The sequence below is a fragment of the Papio anubis genome, chromosome 16, assembly GCF_008728515.1.
Source record: "Papio anubis isolate 15944 chromosome 16, Panubis1.0, whole genome shotgun sequence".
Lineage (NCBI taxonomy): Eukaryota > Metazoa > Chordata > Mammalia > Primates > Cercopithecidae > Papio > Papio anubis.
In genome coordinates, this window is record NC_044991.1 from 47,729,665 (window position 1) to 47,748,872 (window position 19,208).

The window sequence follows — 19,208 nt, forward strand, 5'->3', positions numbered from 1 at the left end:
GCCCTAGTTTATTCCTCAGAATGATGAGATCTGGCACTGAAAATGTTGTTCATACTGAGCCTCCCATCAAATGCAATAAGTAGATAACCACAAACACCCACCCTTTTATGCTCATAACTCAGCATGTTGGAAACTATTTTCCCTTGACCTATTGCCAGCCCATCACGCCCCATACTCAGGAGAACTCAAGTCCCAAACCGGCCGCTGAACAGTCACGCTTTTCTGCAGGACATACCCAATGTTAGGGCCAAAACTTTGTCCACCCTTCAAAGGAAGTCGATGTTTCCATATAAAGGCCCCCTCAAATGCAACAGCAAGCCCGTTGGGAGAGGGGTTGGCAGAGGCTACGGCCAGCCCATGGGCTTTCTTCGACCTTGATTATGACCGGGAGTGTAGATGTTAATTGCCAGGCTTGCCTCAAGGTGGAAAACAGTATCGGTTTCCACTGCCACCCCAGAGAAGGCAAGTTCCGCGGCTGGCGGTGGTGGGGACACGGTCCCTTCCAGGCCCCTTGCCACCCAGAGAGCAGCTCGGAGGCCGCCTACAGGTGCAATACCGGCACTGCGGCCGGGGCGGCGGGCCGGGGAGGGCTTCCAAGCCCACCAGCATCTCCGCCGGCCCTTCCCAAAGCCTGAACACGGCCCCGGCGTGCCCACCGCCTTCTACCCCCGGTTTCCCTGCGCCTCTGCCCCGGCGCGGTTTGGAAAGGACGCTGGGAGCCCTCCCAGGCTCCGCAGACTCGGATTTGGGAGGGAGTGGGGCGCGGCCGAGGCTTCCCCTCGAATCTGCGGCAAGCCTGGCTCCAGGAAAGTTTTTCAAAGTTCCCAGCAGCGTCTGCCCAGGTCGCCTCCGCGGGGCGAGCAGACGGCGGCAAGCGCGCCAGCCTCGCCGCCGCCTCTGCCGCCAGCAGAGCGCTCTGGGCGGCTCGCTCGCGGGAAGCGGGCCGAACTCCCGGCGGGCAGGCAGGCCCTCCTCCCGGGGCGAAAGCCGCAGCTGACGCAGGCGGCTCGGAAGGCGGAAGCTGCCCCGCTCCGACCGCTCCGCCAGCGCCGCGGCGCCTACACCTGGGGCCCCGACGCGCGGGCAAAGGCTCCCGGTCCCGGGCGCCCGAGGGGGCGGTCCCCGCTGGGGGCCTCCAGGCGTCCCTAAGCAACCATCCCTTCCAAGTACCTCCCCGCACTCTCCCTTCCCTCCTGGCCCGAAGCTCCCGAGAACAGGGGTTGCTATGGGGCCCCGGTATTTCTTTGCCGCCCTAAGCATCCCCGAGCCCCCAACCCCTTCCAAGTTCCTCCCCGCACTACCCCCTCCCCAGCAACGTGAATGGGAGGTGCGTGTCCTGGGTGAGCACGCCCTCTCATGAATATTAATAAGCGCGCATGCGCCCTGCCCGGCGTGCTGGGTAGAGGTGGCCAGCCCGGGCCGCGGCTGCCAGACGGGCTCTCCGGGTCCCTCTCCGAGAGCCGGGCGGGCACGCGTCATTGTGTTACCTGCGGCCGGCCCGCGAGCTAGGCTGGGTTTTTTTTTTCTCCCCTCCCTCCCCCTTTTTCCATGCAGCTGATCTGAAAGGGAATAAAAGGCTGCGCATAATCATAATAATAAAAGAAGGGGAGCGCGAGAGAAGGAAAGAAAGCCGGGAGGTGGAAGAGGAGGGGGAGCGTCTCAAAGAAGCGATCAGAATAATAAAAGGAGGCCGGGCTCTTTGCCTTCTGGAAAGGGCCGCTCTTGAAAGGGCTTTTGAAAAGTGGTGTTGTTTTCCAGTCGTGCATGCTCCAATCGGCGGAGTATATTAGAGCCGGGACGCGGCGGCCGCAGGGGCAGCGGCGACTGCAGCACCGGCGGCAGCACCAGCGCGAACAGCAGCGGCGGCGTCCCGAGTGCCCGCGGCGCGCGGCGCAGCGATGCGGTCCCCACGGACGCGCGGCCGGCCCGGGCGCCCCCTAAGCCTCCTGCTCGCCCTGCTCTGTGCCCTGCGAGCCAAGGTAGGAGCCCCTCTCCGGGCCTCGCTCCCAGCCATCCTTTCCCTCCCCTCGCGGCGCCCTGGGCGGTTGAGCCCCGCGAGCAGGCTTGGCAACCCTCGAGCGCCCGACTCCTCGCCCCTGCGCGGGAGCGGCTGCACCTGGGCTGAGCGCGCCAACTCCCGGGAGCCCCGGCCTCCTGAGGGTGACCCCTCCAGGCCGGGCAGGGACGCGTTCGCTCCGCTCCTGCCCCCCGGGCAGTCGTCGTCGTCGGATTTCTTCCGCACTCGTGCATTTTTTTTTTTTTTTGACCCGGAATCATGTTGAGTCCTTGAACCCAGTTTTGCAAAATTATTTTCACTCGGCGCGGAGGGCTCGTCGGGGCGGGGAGTGGGAGGGAGTCGCCACCTCTATACTCGAAGAAAATAGCTTTCTCCGGCGCTGACCTTCCTCCTTCCCTCGCCGGCAGGTGTGTGGGGCCTCGGGTCAGTTCGAGTTGGAGATCCTGTCCATGCAGAACGTGAACGGGGAGCTGCAGAACGGGAACTGCTGCGGCGGCGCCCGGAACCCGGGAGACCGCAAGTGCACCCGCGACGAGTGTGACACATACTTCAAAGTGTGCCTCAAGGAGTATCAGTCCCGCGTCACGGCCGGGGGACCCTGCAGCTTCGGCTCAGGGTCCACGCCTGTCATCGGGGGCAACACCTTCAACCTCAAGGCCAGCCGCGGCAACGACCGCAACCGCATCGTGCTGCCTTTCAGTTTCGCCTGGCCGGTGAGTGACGACTCGGGAAGGAGGCCAGGCGGAGACTCACACCCGCGCCTGGCCAAGCTCTGCTATCCCCTGCTAGAGGGATTTAAAGGGCTTTGGCTTGAAACTCGGCGCTAACGGGGGAAATCTCTAGGGGTGGCGGTTGGGGGAGCCGGGACACTATAGTTAGATCTCGACTGGGGTAGTCGAGATGGGTCCCAGTCCTGCTGCTGTTTGCTTAGTGCACAAAAGTGGGGATCCCAGAGGGGTTATGGGACCAGGCTCCTAGGAAGGCCGGTGTAAACTTGCAACTTGAAGTTCCCGGAGTAACCCTCCCGGCCCCAAGCCAAGAGGTCGTTGTAGCTGATCTCTTTTCTTAACTAATTAAACCTGGTGCGCCGTGGAAGGCGACTCTGCGCAGTTCTGGCCTGCGAACGCCGTCCAAATTGGCAACCTCCCCTTTCCCGTGAACGGCCGGGAGGGCGGGTGTGTCCTTCCTGGAGGGTGTGGGGGAGTCCGTTTCCCGCTGCTCCCCGGGAGATTTTAGTGTGTGCGGGGGCGCTCTCCGGGCTCGGCTCAGGGGCCGGGGGCGGCCGCCGCAGGAGGAGGTTCTTGGGGCCCTCACAGGAGCTGTAGACCCGGGAACCCCCGCCCGCTGCCGGCCCCTTCCTGCCCCCGCCCCCGAGTGGTGTAGCTCTTGTGGCCTCACTTCCAGCGGTTCCCGGGCTCTGGAACAGCTGTGTTTGCAGACTTCCCCGGGAAGGGCGGGTGCACGGCCCCCGCAAGCCTTCGGGGGCCGTGCCAAGGCCTGGAAGGGGTGGTCTTCTGGAGGTAGTGCCTGCGGGTGCAAATGATAGATCCTCATCCTCCACCCCATTCCGCCCCCAAAGCAGCTCGAGGCCCCGGGCCCAGCTGGCAGATCCTGCAACGAGGCCCTTGCAACATCCCAAAATGGGTGGAAGGAAGATGGGTGCGATTGCAGAAGGGGAGGAAAGGGAAATGTTGGGGGTGTGCCCTCTGCCTGGCTCCCGCTGTCCAGGAGGCATGACTCATTGCCAAGACTGGGGTTTGGCCTAGCCTGTGCTGGGAGGGTGGGTGGTGAGAGGGGGAGCTCGGTGCCCCAGAGGATTGCTTACCACCACGTGCTCTAATGGGGTGCACTCTGCTGCCTCCTGTCCGCCAGCTTTGGCTGTGATTCTGGGAGGAGACGAGAGAGGGGAGAGTATCAGGCTGTATCTGTGTATGAAGCTTGGGGTGGCTCTTAAAATCCACGTTTACAGGAGCTGGCATTATAAGGTGCCCTCCGCTGTGGGTGAGATAAGACACTTACCAAAAACTGCCATGAAAAAGGGTTTATAAAAAAAAAAATTAAAACCAACACTACCGTATGTGAAGCTCTCTTGAGGTCCAAGGACTGCTTCTGTTGTGGGATTTCATTTTTACCAAGAGTATTTATCTTGTTTGTTAATCCCCTATTAGGGAGAACTTTAAGCTAAAGAGCCTGGCTACCTTTAAATCTGGCTGGGCCCAAGCTGACTGTGAATACTCAGTGCCCTTGAACGTGTGTTTGGAGTTTAGGGGGAAGGGGCCTGCAGGTGGTTCCACCCTCCTGCCGGAGGATCTGTCTGGAGCCCCTCGCTTTTCACAAGACCATAAAAGGAATCTTATTAGTGATGTGGAAAAGCAGCAGCCTGGCTGAGGCTCATTTTGGAGAGTAGGGTCAGAGGGATGGCTAGCATGAAAACAAGGAGGCTTGCTCTCTAGGCTGGCCAAGGAAAAGTGACCTAGAAGGTGCGTCTGTCCCCTTTTGACACTTGGTCAGCGAGTGCTCAATGGAAAAGGAGCGGAAATAGTGTGGGAGGGCAGGAGAAGCGATTGATTTGCATTTGCTGGTGCTCTTCTGTGGTTTCAGGCCCCACGGGTCACCAACCATGAAATAGACTCTCCGCTTTTCTCGAATGGGGGAAGACCGATGGGGCAACACTGAGAATGTGGTTCTTTTGAAGTTGGGACAAACACATGTATCACAAGTCTCCACCCTCATGCCCCAAAAAGGCCTGTGAAACATAAGCTTTACTTCTCAAGAGAAATTGGAGTTTAGGTGTGTTTGTTTTTCTGTATGTGGTTGGAGAAACGGCACAGTCCATAACTTTCAAGAATGATTCCAGGCTGAGTATAAACGTAACTGAAACACTTAAGTAGCTGAGCAAGTATTTAAGTAGAGAGCACAGCTTCATTTAGTTTGGCAATTAACTATGTCTTTTAAAACTGATTTCCTTGAATAGGAAATAAATGAACTCAGTACAGAATTCAAGAGATAACAAGAAAAGGATATATGGTTAAAAACAAAGCAAAACTCCAAACCACTTTCGTCTCCCAACCCCTAGCAGGCACAATTACCATTTGCATGAGTCCTCCCAAATTTGCTGACGCTGGGTGTCAGCAGAGGGTGCAGGGGTAGGTCAGTGTAGAAGGTCATGTAATTCATGCCCTTTGTTTGGAATTATGACCCCATCCAAGCAACTGTTCATGTTCTAGAGAGGACGAGGAGGAAACGATTTGGTCAGATATGATATACGGTCCACGTTCTGATGTGCATGTGAAAGGCTTTGTAGAGGCGGCCCTTCCTGCCATATATCATATCTAACTATGTCCCACTTGGTGTCCACTGCCCCAGCTCTGGTCTTGGCGTAGCTTTTCACCACTGGCTTCTAATTCTCATACTGTTGCTGCTCCAAGGGGCTAAACTTGCAGCAACTATCTGGATTAATGATTCTCAAGTTGGGGACCAAGTGATAAGAACATTATTGTGGGAAGTAATTGGGCTTAACAGGAAGTAATTTAGGAATGACCACTTATAAATCACTGAAATGGTTAATTTGTACCTCCCAAAATTCGTGCTAAATCCCAGTAGTGCCTGCTTATTAAAAATGCATTAGTGTAATTACCACTACTCATCCCCAAAACCTTTTTGGGAACTTCGGAACCCCAGTTAGCTGTATTGCTACATTGGCCCCAGAGTGAAATGAATCTAGAGAAATGTTAGGGGAAGCAATTGGGGTATCTGGCTTATTAGCCTCACATTTAAATTCCATTGATCCTATTAAAAAACTTGCTGAGATCAACTTAATTGTTTTTTAGGAAAATCCAATGAAACATTCTTCTGTGTGAGGGATACCAGCTTTGGCCCCCTTCATACTTCAGGCCTGAATGACCAGTTGCCATGATGCTAATCACAGAATGTAATTGACAGGCCCTTACTTTTATGCCTTTTGCTGTCTTTCCCAGTCCCTGAGCTTCTCTAGATGTGGTGTGGGCACATGGAGGGCGCAAGGATGGGGTTCTGATTTGACCAGCCTCCCTTCTGCAGCCAGGATTTGCATCCCGCCCAGGTGGTCAGCATGTATACAAAGAAAGAGCACGTGTGTATGTATGTGCTCAGAGCAAGGGACTTTCTGCATGTGGAGAAATGCCTTTTGCCCTAAGAAGTCTACCTCAAACCAAAGGGATGAATTGATGTGTCTGTGTTGCAACACTGGGCTTGGGGAAAAGTGAAATTGTGCTTGCTTGGAAAGAGCTGTGCTAAGTATCTGGAGAATAGCTGCTCCAAAAATGGAATCTTTATTCCAGGTACTTGGTTTCTAATATTTCTTTTTTCTCTTGCAGGTGTAACCTTCTGTGTTTTCTTCCTCCTTGTTGTCTTGTTTCTTAGCAACTTATTCAAACCTCCTGTACTTACATGAATTTGCAACCCACCAGTTCCACACCCATCATTCTATAGGGACTTAAGATGTTTTTAGAAAACAGTGCAACTTTTGGCGTGGAGGCTTTTGGGGGAGTTGAGTGGGTAAAAAGGAGAGTCAGCAGCAACTTACAGGCATGCAAGCTCCCAGAAAATCAGCAATCTAAATGCTGCTCAAAATCTTCACACCAAATAGTGGTGCCTTTGGGGACCTTTTAGATAGAAGGCATGTGGGAAGTTTAGCATGGAAAAAAAATTTACTTAAAAAAAAAAAAAAAAAGTGTCAAGGCAACAAGGAGCCTTCAGAGTTCCTGATCTGAAAACAGGAATGTGAACAGAGGCCTTGGCTGGATTCATATCATCCACTGGCCCTATTGTAGATGGGCCAGAAGTTGGTCCCAATGTCCGGCTTTCAAGGTTAGTGACAGTGTAAGAATGCATGATCTCTGGATGTGCATACAATTAGCATTGTAATCCACAGATGCAAATGTTCCTGCAAATTCTTCCATGGCAAACTTCTGGAGGCATGTTGCTCTTCCACCTACCCCCATCCTTCAAGCTCAGGATCTAGGCTGCTGAGAGAAGTGACTCTTGGCTTCAGCTTTTAAATACATACATATATATAATATATAAAAACTTAGTCTTTTCTTCCAACTGTTGGAAGATACATTGGGATGAATGGAAAGTGGTGATTCTAGAATTGTGGTGGAAATGGAGGAGGGTCCTGGGTTCAGAAAAATCCCAACTTTACTTTGGTGCATGGCACTGGCTGGCTGTGTTGTGACTTCTATGCTGATTTCCGATTACCGCGTGGACCACAGCAGCCCCATGGCGGCTGGTATTTTTTTTTTTTTTTTTTTTTTTATGGTGCCAGTGACATCTATCATTGGTGCAGTGCATGTGCTGGGAAGAAATTCCGCAAGGTGGCTCCCAGTAGTTAAAGGAGTACGTAAATAGTCAAACATGCAGAGTCCTCTACCAGCTCAACCCAGTTTTTATGCGCTTTTGGTAAATAAATAGAAAGGCTTCTTGTTCAGGCTTGCTCTGTGTGAACCAGACCGTTGTGCTTGGCTGGCTTCTCGGTATTCTATCTATTAACCTCGCCACCCTTTTGTAACTGGTGCATTTAATTATCAGTGGGATGCTTTTCAAACAGGTAAGGGTAATGATGGGAAAGGGGGTGGGGATGTCTCATTGAGAGTCTCAAATCTGGATATGAGCTTTGGGGCCCCTTGGTGAGCCTTTGAGGTGGGCTTTGATGAGAAAATCACCCTTTGTAACCAGATCGGACTCTATTGACATGTCAAGCCCTACAGACTTGATTGCTTTCTGTGTCTGAAGTCTTAGCCTAGATGCTATAGGATAGTTGTCCTTTCTTATCTCACCTTCCCACTGGCATGGTGTGCATGAGTACGTGTGAGTGTGCCCACGCATGGACTCCCTGCAACCTTTTCTGCTTAATATGTTTTGTGACTGGAATATTTTATACTCTGGCCACCCAGACACAGGCAGGACAATAGAGTTGGCCGAATTGACTGAAATGAGGATTATGGAGAATAATGGGGCCTCTCCAAAAATAATGCTAATACAGGACAAGCGACAGGAAGCAACAGTTGAGTCAGCAGAGCGCAGGGCCCCTGACGATCCCCGGGAGCCGACTGACTGTGCACAATGGCCGCGTTGGCACGTCGGGCATTCCCAGGATGTGCGTGCCGCCGGCGGGCCTGCCTGTCGCTGCAGCCTGGGGTTTTGGACGCCGCACGCGTGCCGTTTGGATGGCGGTTTATTTGTGTCCGTCAGCTTGGCAGGAGGGGAGGCAGCCGCTTCTCAGGGCTTGGTTTGGCTGTCACTGTTGCCAGGAAAAGGAAGCTCCCGGCTGCCAACACAATTACCTTTGTTTCTTACATCCCCCCTTCTTAATGTGGCAATTAAGTGCTTACCGCTCTGCCCAGTGCCAAGGTAACCGCCATGGAGTGGGACAGGGCAGAGAACACAACCTTGGCACAGCAGCCTAAGTGTGGAGGGCGGGAGGAGGTGCAGGGGCCCCAGCCTTGGCGGAGGGGGAGCCTGGTGGCCCTTGGATGCCCTGGGGCTTTGATGCCAGGACTCTCCTCTAGGTAGAATTCCACGGAAATCTTCCAAAAAGCAATTCTGAAGGCTGACTGTTCCTCTTTGATGCCATACCAGAATGGGAACCAGCTGCCAGTTTGCCAGATTTCCTTGGGCTTGGAGCTGGGAAGGGGCTGAGGTGACTCAGTTGCAAATCCAGACTGAAGATCTGTTTGCTACCCCTCCCTCCTGTGTGGCCCCCGCAGTATTGTTCTGGAAAACATAAGGAAAAAAGATGAAAGCCAGGTGACTCCTCAGCAGAATCTTAGTTCTGTAGTCTGAAACCAAGAAAAACCCAGGTATTTGCTTTTTTTGTTGCTGTTTTGCTGTATAAACAAGTTTGAACACTTGCCTTTCCAAGCCCTCCTGGGATGGAGGACTCAGCCTCTAGTAGGGGTCAGAGTTGCAGTGGCTGCTTGTATGTGACTTTGGCATAGTGGATTTGCTGCTCTGTGGCCTCGTCCCTGCTTTGACGGCATGAGGTGTGTGTGCGTGGTCTGGGAACTCAGTGCCTGGGTGTGTGTTCAGGGATGTACAGAGGTCAAGTGTGGGCCTGGGAAAAAGTAAAGTTCTCTAGCAACTAATAATCATTGTTAAATTATCTTGATTGCTGATCGATCTATAGTGTGGGGATGGAGTGGGAGGTTGAGTGCCTCCTAATAGGAGCCTTGGAGGGAATCCTTTTTCTCTGTAGGGCTGGGTAGGAGGAATCCTCCTGCCCCAGGAGATCCTAATCCCTTCCCTGAAACAGGCAGGAAAAAAAGTCCAGCCTTTGTTGCCGTCACTGTAGCTCCCTGCCTTTACCCTGTCCCTGCCTCTGAGAAAGAAGGCAGTTCATGGAGAATCACAGAGCCAGGCATGTAGGGCCGTGTGCAATTCTTTTCTCTCCAGGTGGGGTGATGTTGGCCAGCAACTTCTGAAGTTTTCCCAGTTCTGGCGAGGATGAGCCTGGTAGACCGCTTGGTCTTCCAAGTTCTTGTGCAAGACCTAAGGATGCCTTCCTCCTTGAATATTAAACTGAGTTAGTACTGCCATGCCAGCTCAGTCCCGGCACCTTCCCTTGCAGTGGGATTTGTGGGTACTATGTGTTTAGCGCTTGTGCAAGTCTGTCAAAACTCCTGGTGTCAATGCATTTAATCAGAGGATTAATTACAACAATATTGTTGAAGTGGAGGACGTGGGCCCCAACGTGACCAGCAAATGAAGGGCTTAATTATACAGAATCAGCCACACATTTGGCCTCATTCTGACTGTGCTGTTACCTCAAATCAGCAGAGAAATATAATTTCTTGCTGCTCTTAGGGAAGAGTCCTGTAATTTGCAGGAAGTCCTAAGAAACTTAAAGAGGCTGTAAATAAGGTATAACTTTCGCTAATAAAATAGTAACAACAACAATGAACTTGGACCTGTGGCCACTAACAGGAGACGGCTGGGTATGTGCCCCGGCTTGCCCGGTTTTGCTTGCTTTTCTGAGCATTTTCCCACAGTTATCAGTGAACGAAATGGAATCCTACTCTGCTTTGAGTATGAAACATATTTCGGCTGAATTCCAAGGCAGGGTCTATCACAAGATATTTTTATATTCAGAGATGACCTGCTGTGTCACTGTGAGAGCACTAAGCTGGCCTGGAGTTATGAATGAAACTCCCTTTTACCCTTTTTCTCTTTTGCCTTTATCTCATAGGTGCTTTCTCTTCTCTTGGCAGCAGTGTGCTTCTGGTGGCACAGCACGGTATTATTTAATGTACACGCTTCTATTTCCGATGGCTTGGTTTCTGACACAGCAAAGCGGGGATTCATGACCCAGTTCATGTTCCTTGTCTACCCCACCTGCCTTGAGTACATTTCTTCAGCGCCAAGATAGCAGAAGCTTCATTTAAACGCTGGTGTTTTGCGAGACTGACCTTACTGTAAATTACGAAGGAAATTTTTAGAAAAGGAGGGAATTTGCTAATAGCTTAGGTTTGGCGGAGGGGTGGGGAGGTGGAATTCTGAGATAAGCTTGGAAGATAAAAGGTGCCTTCAGTTTAACAGCTGGCATCTTGCCAGTATCCAGGGAATTTGTTTAGTTAGTAGACTCTGATTATTCTTGGAATGTTAGATCTTATTAACAGATAAGTTCATCAATAAATATAACCCATGGGTGTGTGGTTGTTTCTCCCTTTGTACTTTCTTCCCTGGGATCTGCCCCCAACTCCACCGCCCAAGTGAGGTTGACTTCTTTGTCTTGCAGAGTCGCTTTGCATCTACCCCCTCCTGTTTCCTAGAGTTACCCGATACTTGTGGGAGCCAGGATGGTCTCACACAGACAGAGCTTTCAAAGGGGTTCTAAAAAGGAAAAGGGGGCCTCCCTAGAGACTGCCTCACCAGGGCCCAAAGTGTAACCTTAGCAATACCCCCTCGGTACAAATACCTGGTTAGGTTAACTTAGAATAAATTCTTTGTGTTTTTTTCCCCTCCTTGTGCATTAGGGTCAGGGTCTGGAAAGTTTTGGGAAACTATATGCTAAGTACTCTCATATCATATAGGGAGGTGGCATTTCCTGATCTCAACTTTGAGCTGCCTGCATGCATGTTGACCCCAGTGGGTCCCTGCCAGGTGAAAGGAGTCATTTGTCAACCTGGGAAGAGTACTGACAAAGGAAGGGGAGTTGGTTTGGATTTAAACATCCAGGAACTCAGTGCAATGACCAATAGAATTTTTATTTTGGCATTATGGTTTTGTTTGGTGGGGTCTTCTGGGAGGAGGCCAAGAATGTACGAGGTTTTGGAGAGTCGACCCTGTTTCTGAATTGCTAAATTGTTGTTTATCTGTCTTGCAGAGGTCCTATACGTTGCTTGTGGAGGCGTGGGATTCCAGTAATGACACCGTTCGTAAGTATCGCTTCTGTGGACTTTTCTCTAAACACATGTGGAAGTGTGGGGCTTGGCCAACCAGTTGGAGCTGGATCTGTCTCCTTAGTACTTAGGATTTCTGCCACCCCTTGCCTTCTGTTCTCTCCCGCACCCTAGGGTGAACCTGTCAGTGGAATCTATTCCTTAACTTTTCTAGAATTTTAGCTTGGAATATTAAGTGGCCAGAACAGACTCCCAGTTAACTCATTCCCTGATTATGAAACCTAGATTATCTTCAGGATAGAGATCTTAATGGTTTTACAACTTTAAAACCTTGTAGGCTGCTAAAGGATCAAAGTAGTGACTTTTTAAAAGTCCATTTAAACTTTAAGTGAGCGTTTAATCTCTCATCAGAAAGATAAAGCCATAAAGGTGGTGCTGGGCTCTAGAGACCGACCTTGAATTTCACTTGGTGGGCAGGTGATCTTCTAGCCCGTCCAGGTTTCCCACACTGCGCCACAGACCTTTCATTGAAGCAGAATTACAGAGCTTCACAGCCATTACCTGCCTTGTCCGCTTCTGAAAGATGGCTCTGTTTTCAGTGCAGGTTGCCTTTCAGGACGGTGAGGGGTCGGTTTTGGTGGATACGCCATGGAGGATGTGATGGAAATGACATAGTCTGGCTTACAAAGTAGTCTTGCTCTTTAATTGTAACTTTACAGTGTTTTTGCTCACGAGCCGAAACTTCAGTTCCCTTTTTGCCAGCAGAGTTTGGGTTGCTGTTGCTGGAAAACTTGATGTGCACTGAAATCTCTTGGTGTGTGCATGAGGAAGAGTGGATCCAGCTTCTTGTCTTGGCTCTCCGTTGTCTGAATGCCTTGTTCTGTTTGCTTTTCTATCTTACCATTTTTTGGTTTGTTTTCACTGTGAATAACATCTTTTCCTCTTTCCTTGCCTTGCTTTTTTGCTGACAGAGAATGGTGAATGCCCACCGTGGGTGCAGTGAGGGCTCGGTGCCTGCTGCGTGGGCAGCTTCCACCTGTGGCTGGCTTATTGGGCCACTTGGGGCTGCAGAATCATTGCTGAGCCCAGATGTGCCAGAGAGTCCCAGGCCATTTGGGTCACTCTTCTAGCTTGGGAATCTTAACTCCAACTCTTTGGGTGTCATCCTCCCTGGAGGGGAGCTTGTGAAAGTCCAAGGTCCAAGTCTTCCTCCCCAGAGGACTACCCCATAATGCCATGGGGAGCGCGTGTGGGGGTGGCAGGGAAGCTGTGTCAGCCTTGGCTATGGCTGATGCCAGTCAGGGTCACAGACACCTGTTTGTTCTCCCCTCCCTTCCCTGCCACAAACGTTGAGGACTGTGAACATTATGTCACTGTGACCTGCTTACAATGGTAACTAAGCGTTAAGCAGGAAGGGGTCGAGGAAGGGGGGAGGCATAGGCTCTTCTGTAATATTATGGTGTCGGCATGGTGTTCTTTCCCCTCCCTTTTAGCTATTAAAACAATCCACCTGGTAGAGTGAACAACTTGAGTTTGACACTGGCCTGTGATAAGAGCTGGGTCAGTATACTTGTTAGGGACATGTGAGAGACCTCCCTGCCACACTCCAGCATTCGCAGAACCTTTCCTGGGCCTACTGTTGCCTCACTGGTCAGGGAGTTATGTCCCTGGGAACCCAGGGCTTGTCCAGAACTACCCACAGTTGTCTGCATTTCCAGGTAGCCCCATTTTGGGGTTCTGGGATGTTTCATCTCCTGCTTGGGGGGTAACCAAATCCCTGGAAAGAGGATAAGGAAGACTGGGGTAGGAATAAAGGTCTTTTAAACCTCTGTTTTTAGAGAGAGAGGGGTTGATACAAAGTCACGGGTGCCCATTGCGGGTTATCAAAAGTCACTTGGTGAACCCCGAAGAGGAGATGAGTTTGGTGGGAATGGTTTCCACTTGCCTATTTGACCTCTTCTATGATGCTTCCAAGGAATCTTGAATTCAGCACAGCCAAAACCAAAGTCAGGATCTTCTCTTGACAAAAGCAGTCCCTTCCCTAGCGCCCCTTCTGGGTGTCTGGCACTGATATTTGAATGCTCACTGCCATAAGTCAGAAATATGGAAGGCGCTCTGTGTATCCCCTCTCTGTTAGCATCCATACCTAGTCCACCTCCAAGTTCTGAAAAATCTCTCCAGCTCTTCACTTGAATCTGCCTGCCTTCTGCCACTGCCCTGGTCCAAGTCACCATCTGCTCATGACCGAACTTAGAGTAGCCTCCGTCTGGTCCACCTTGATCTGCTCTGACCCACCTCTAGTGCTTTCTCCATTCTTCTGCCATCCTGGTCTTTTCAGAGCATAACCTTGGCTTGTCACCCTTATTATGAAAAACCAACCACTCGGTGGCCTTCTGTTGCTCTTGGGACAGATCTTCACGTGGCCCACAAGGCTCTGTGCAGCCCAGCCTTGTCTCCCTGCCAGCCTTGTCTTACACACCATGTCCATCGTATCTATAGCCTGGCCATACCCTAGCAGTCGCTTTTCTATCTGCAACTATATCGCGTGCTCTCCTGCCTCAGGACCTTTGCACATGCTGTTTATGCTACCTGGAGTGTTTTGTTCCTTTCTTCACCCTGAGCCACTCCCTCTGGACTGCACTCCACAGGGCAGAAGCTGAGGATATTCAGAAGCCCAAATGGAGTTGGCTGCCCTGTGGGACCCAAGCGAGTTGTAAACATTCTGGCTTCAGATGGTAAATCAAAGGCAGAGCCCTGAGTTTTAGGGCAGAGAATTCCTTCTATCAGCTCTGCAGTGAGCCCTCACAGGCAGACTCGGGCCCAAATATAGCCTAGGTTCTGTTTATGTATTCGAAAGTATTTAAGGCTGGTCCTTCTGTCATCGGTCCTTCAAAGTCTTTTATTACATTTTGGGATTGTGGTATATAGAGTTCCAAATTTCTTTCTCCCCCAGAGCAAATGGTTTCAGTTGACTGTAATGCACAGTAGACATGTAAGCATACATAGGCACACTTCAGACCAGGTTTTCCCTGTAGCTTAGCCTTCTTGGCTGAGGCCCCCTTCTAGGTTTTCGGGTTGGTGTGGTCCCAGGTTATGCTGAGACTCGCCCTTCATCACCTCCTCCGTGGCCTGCGAGGTGGTCATGGATTCTTCGTGATTCATCTTCATGGCACTAGGGATTGCAGAGAGGCATGGTGATGTCCTTTTCCAATCACAAGGCTGGACTGCCAAGTGAACTGCCACAGATAACCTTTCCCGCACCCTAAGCTGAAGGGAAGCGTGATCAGGAAGCAGGCAGCAGAGGTGTTCGAACCCAGACACGCTTGACCCCCTTCCTGAGCAGGTGTGAAGTTATGTATGCAGCTCTATTAGCTCCACTGAAGATTCTGAAGTGATCCTCTACACGGCACTTCCCGGAAATAAGTGGAAAGCTTACTGCGTGACTGAAAAGTACATATCAGTCTTGTACCCCTAGGATTGCCCTGAACTTTTGTCTGAACTGTTTGTTGTTGATACGAGCCTCAGAAGCTAGATGCCTTTGAGCCATGGCTAGTGTGTTTAACCGATCCCTTTTATGAAGATCTTGTAAGCGTGTGGTAATAGCCCACTATGCTTTTTAACTGAACCAGCAGAGCAAACATAGTTAATGGAGAGACATTTTTGTCATTCCTTGGCCTCTGTTTATTTGCAAAAATGAGGAAAGTGTTACCTGCAAGTGGTTCAGTGCTGCCGGGGTGTCAGGCCGCAGGTATGTGGGCTTGTTCAAGGCTTGTCTTGCCCACGCAGCAGTTTGAGAGCCCCAGAGGGTGAATACTGGGGCCCTGTTGGAAGTGGGATGTGTGGATGAAGCCACCCAGGAGTCCCTTCTCTCCTGGTCACCTACAGGGCTTGCATCAGTTTGTAAAGGAGCACGGGCCCGAGGCCTAGAAAAACAGCCATGTGGGTGGGTAAGAATCACAAAGACATTGCAACTCTCTGTCTCTCCAAGATGGCCTTGGATTTGACAAGGTGATGGAGAGTTGGTGCTAACAGGTTTAAGAAAACAAACACAAAACCAGGCTGAGGTGCTGACTTAGTGCCTCGCTGCCTTTTCAGATCCCTCACCTGAACTCCTGGCACCTGACGTTTGAGCTATTTTTGTACCTGTCTCTTCTCAAACTAGATCATAAATGGCCTCAGGGCAGGGACTACTTACTCCTGAGAGCTGCTTGAGCTGGAGGTGTTTATTTTCCTCAGTAAGCTTTTTTTTCCGGGAGCATGACTTGACTCAAAAAAAAAAAAAAAGAAAAAAGAAAGAAAAAAAAGAAACCGTTCCCTCGATTTACCTGTGTCTAAACTTTGGTGAGTTATTCTTCCATCTGCCTTCTGGGCAGGGGAGAAAGGTGGAATGCATCAAATTCAAGGTGTTGGTATTTAAGGGCTGGCTTTAAAGGTTGCCATGTTAACACTTTTTAAAAAAATGTAACTCAGTCCTCTCCTGGGCTTCCAGTTCAGAGTTTCGGAATGGACAAAAAGCTTTTCTGAGCAAGACACGAAACTCTAAAACCAGAAATGATTGCTGACCTTTATCTGGAATAATGAAATTTCTTCAAGAGCAACATTTCCATAGGAAGCTACTTTCTCTCATATGTAAAGAGCTCTTGCAAGTCAGTATGGCAATGTAATAGAAAAGTTGGCAGAGGAGAGAGGCTGTTGCTGGTCACAGGAACAAATATAAATGGTTTTGTAACTACCAGAAAGGACTGTCACCATCACTTAATTAAATGCTAATTAAACGAGATACCTCTTTACCTATCAGGCATAGATGAGAAGGTTTGATAATGTACAACGTTGGCAGTGTTATTGGGAAGCACAGCTTCCTGGGTGGTGGGAGGACAGACTGGGTAGTTTGAGATTGTGGACAGATGCCGATTGGTTGTGCACATACTCTGATTCAGCACTTCCATTTCTAGAGTATCTGATTGTGGGAACCATACACAGGCAGATACGTTCCAGGAATGCGCACTGTGGCTTTGTTTAATAGTAGGAAGCCCAAACGACTCACATGCCCACATGTCAGGGACTAGGTAAATTATTTATTGGTGTTTCCAGACAATGAAATACTGTGTACCCATGAAAGAAGGTAAATAAGTGGTAACAGGTTGTCTCTAGGTAAGGGCATAACCTTTTTCATTTCTTTGCCTTTTTGTACAACAGATATAATTTTGTAGCATGTGCGTATGTTTTTATTTTAAAAAGCCAAAACGGTCAGGGAAGAAGGCTCCAATGTGAATATTTAACACGATTCATCATTGTGTCTTTAGAACCTGACAGTATTATTGAAAAGGCTTCTCACTCGGGCATGATCAACCCCAGCCGGCAGTGGCAGACGCTGAAGCAGAACACGGGCGTTGCCCACTTTGAGTATCAGATCCGCGTGACCTGTGATGACTACTACTATGGCTTTGGCTGCAATAAGTTCTGCCGCCCCAGAGATGACTTCTTTGGACACTATGCCTGTGACCAGAATGGCAACAAAACTTGCATGGAAGGCTGGATGGGCCCCGAATGTAACAGAGGTATGTGTGTGTGTGCATGTGCACATATGCCTGTGGCTTTTAGTGTCCATTTATCCCCCCACCAGCAGGCAGGTGGCATGTGGCTCTCTCAGGTGGGGTGGGATTTTGGCTGTTATTCCGGGCCTGCAGCATGAAGATGCTGAGTGTAGAAGATGCTGTCGGTGCCCCATCCAGATCCCCTTTGCTGACATCGCCGTCCCCCAGGTGCTGTGTTGGCTGCCAACAGCTCACAGCTGCTCCTTCTCAGGAGACTCGTCCTTGGCCAAACCAGTGCATGCCCCATTCCTCCAGCTCAGAGTCAGTGATTGACAGACAGGGCTACAAAGGCCAGCTTCCTTTGCCTTAAAACAGTAGTACAGTGCGCACTCTAGAGCTTACCCTGGGATTAGGCTGAAATCAGACTCCAGTTGAGACCATGTTCTTGCTCAGCTCCTTCCCCTACCCCTTTCTGCTTCCCTCAATTCCTTCTACCTATGTCCAGATCCCCTTCTCAGACTCTACTTCTAAGGAACTTGACCCAAAATAGATGCCAGACAGGACTAGGTTAGCCCAGTTGATGTCTGAACAGGCAATCCTGTAGGAAATGATAGCCCCTGCATTCGGGGTAGCCTTGCAGCAAGTTTTCACTGGGCGTCTTTGGGGTCATGGCATTGAGGGGGAGAGGTATATGGTTAGCTCAAGCTTTCCTACTGATGGAGGACTGAGCCCACTTTTAGCCTCTGTACTGTCTACTGTCCCAGTCCCTTTATAGAATTCAGTGATTCCAATTCATAGCAACTTGATGGGTAATTCTGTTAACTGTATAATATCCCCTCATGAGCAATAATGTACTCTGCTTATTTTACATGGTAATTAGGTAATTTCTTTTGATAAACTCAATTTCGAAGTGAGTTTTACAACCATGACAGAGGGATGGGGCATGGGGGAAGGAATTTGCAGATCTCCCGGGTAGTACTAATGCTTTCTTAAATAATTGGAGACAAGAGTTTAAAAAGGATGGCATTTCTGGAATTCAAATGAAAAGGGAAATTGATTAACATATTTTAGTGTGTTTGAAAAATTAAATGACCTAACACTTAGTGTGGGTTTTTTGTTTGGTGTTTTTTTTTTTTAAGATAAAGTGCTCACTTTGTCACCCATGATGGCACAATCAGGGCTCACTGGAGCCTTGAACTCCTGGGCTCAAGTGATCCTCCTGCCTCAGCCTCCCAAGAAGCTGGGACTATAGGCACATGCCACCACACCCAGCTTTCCCAGCTTTTTTATTTTGTGTAGACAGAGTCTTGCTGTGTTGTTGAGGCTGGTCTCAAACTCCTGGCCTCAGGCTATCCTTCTGCCTCAACCTCCCAAAGTGTTGGGATTATAGGCATGAGCCACTGTGCCTGGTCTTATAAACTGACATTTTTTAAAAAGTCACTTTTTTTTTTTTTTTTTTTTAATGAAGTAGAGAATCGCTCTGCAAGGGTACTTTACAAAAATCTCACCAGATCTGGCCACCAGATTAGCCTGCCCAATGAATCCAGCCTGGTTGGCTCTGTTAGTCCCGTGGAATTTTGAAACCAGGCATTTGGTATGGATTTTTTTTTCTTTTTTTTTTAAGCCTGAGGCTCATCTGAACATGTCCTGGTGGGATGGGGAAGGATTATCTCTACCTTTTTTTCTTCTAATGAACAGGGTGTGGGCAGAATGGAAGCTGACCAAGCTCTGCTCAAGGAGCCAGGGTAGCTATGGTTTAGAGAGGCTGGACGAAGGTCCCTGTTCCCTCATCAACTTGTCTGCATTTTGTCCCCAAACAATATCATGTTTTCAGGATCTGCTAACAAGGCCTTGAAGTTTAAAGCTGGTTTTGTTATTTGGGCCTCTCCCATCTTCCTCTCCTTACAAGGGACTTGATATGAGATCTATTAAAATTGTGGAATTTGCAGACTTTAATGCAATGGGCCATTCTCATGACTGTGGCGATGCAAGGAGCAGGCAGTGTGCTGACACGCCCTTCTCTGTTTTTTACAGCTATTTGCCGACAAGGCTGCAGTCCCAAGCATGGGTCTTGCAAACTCCCGGGTGACTGCAGGTAAATAAACTGGTCTTTTGTGAGATTTCTTTTAATTTTCCTTTATGTAAGAGAGGGACTGATTTTATTGCGACTATGCCTTTTTTTCCTTGGAGAACAAGAAAGCTTTTTAAAAAAATTCAGATAGACACATCCGAAGCTTATTAAATTATACCAGCTGTCTGGTGGAATGCACACACCACTTC

At 49.8% G+C, this 19,208-nt stretch overlaps 1 protein-coding gene across 1 annotated transcript in view; it reads left to right on the forward strand.

The window, feature by feature from the left end:
- The first annotated feature begins 1,430 nt into the window (after window positions 1-1,430).
- The window catches only part of JAG1 (jagged canonical Notch ligand 1), a 36,309-nt gene continuing 18,531 nt past the window's right edge, over window positions 1,431-19,208 (forward strand). Inside the window, exons 1-5 of the mRNA XM_021921229.2 lie at window positions 1,431-1,979; window positions 2,425-2,730; window positions 11,379-11,430; window positions 16,698-16,952; window positions 18,963-19,023. Coding sequence (XP_021776921.2) covers window positions 1,899-1,979; window positions 2,425-2,730; window positions 11,379-11,430; window positions 16,698-16,952; window positions 18,963-19,023 — 755 coding nt within the window. The 5' untranslated portion in view covers window positions 1,431-1,898. The remainder of the gene's footprint in view (window positions 1,980-2,424; window positions 2,731-11,378; window positions 11,431-16,697; window positions 16,953-18,962; window positions 19,024-19,208) is intronic.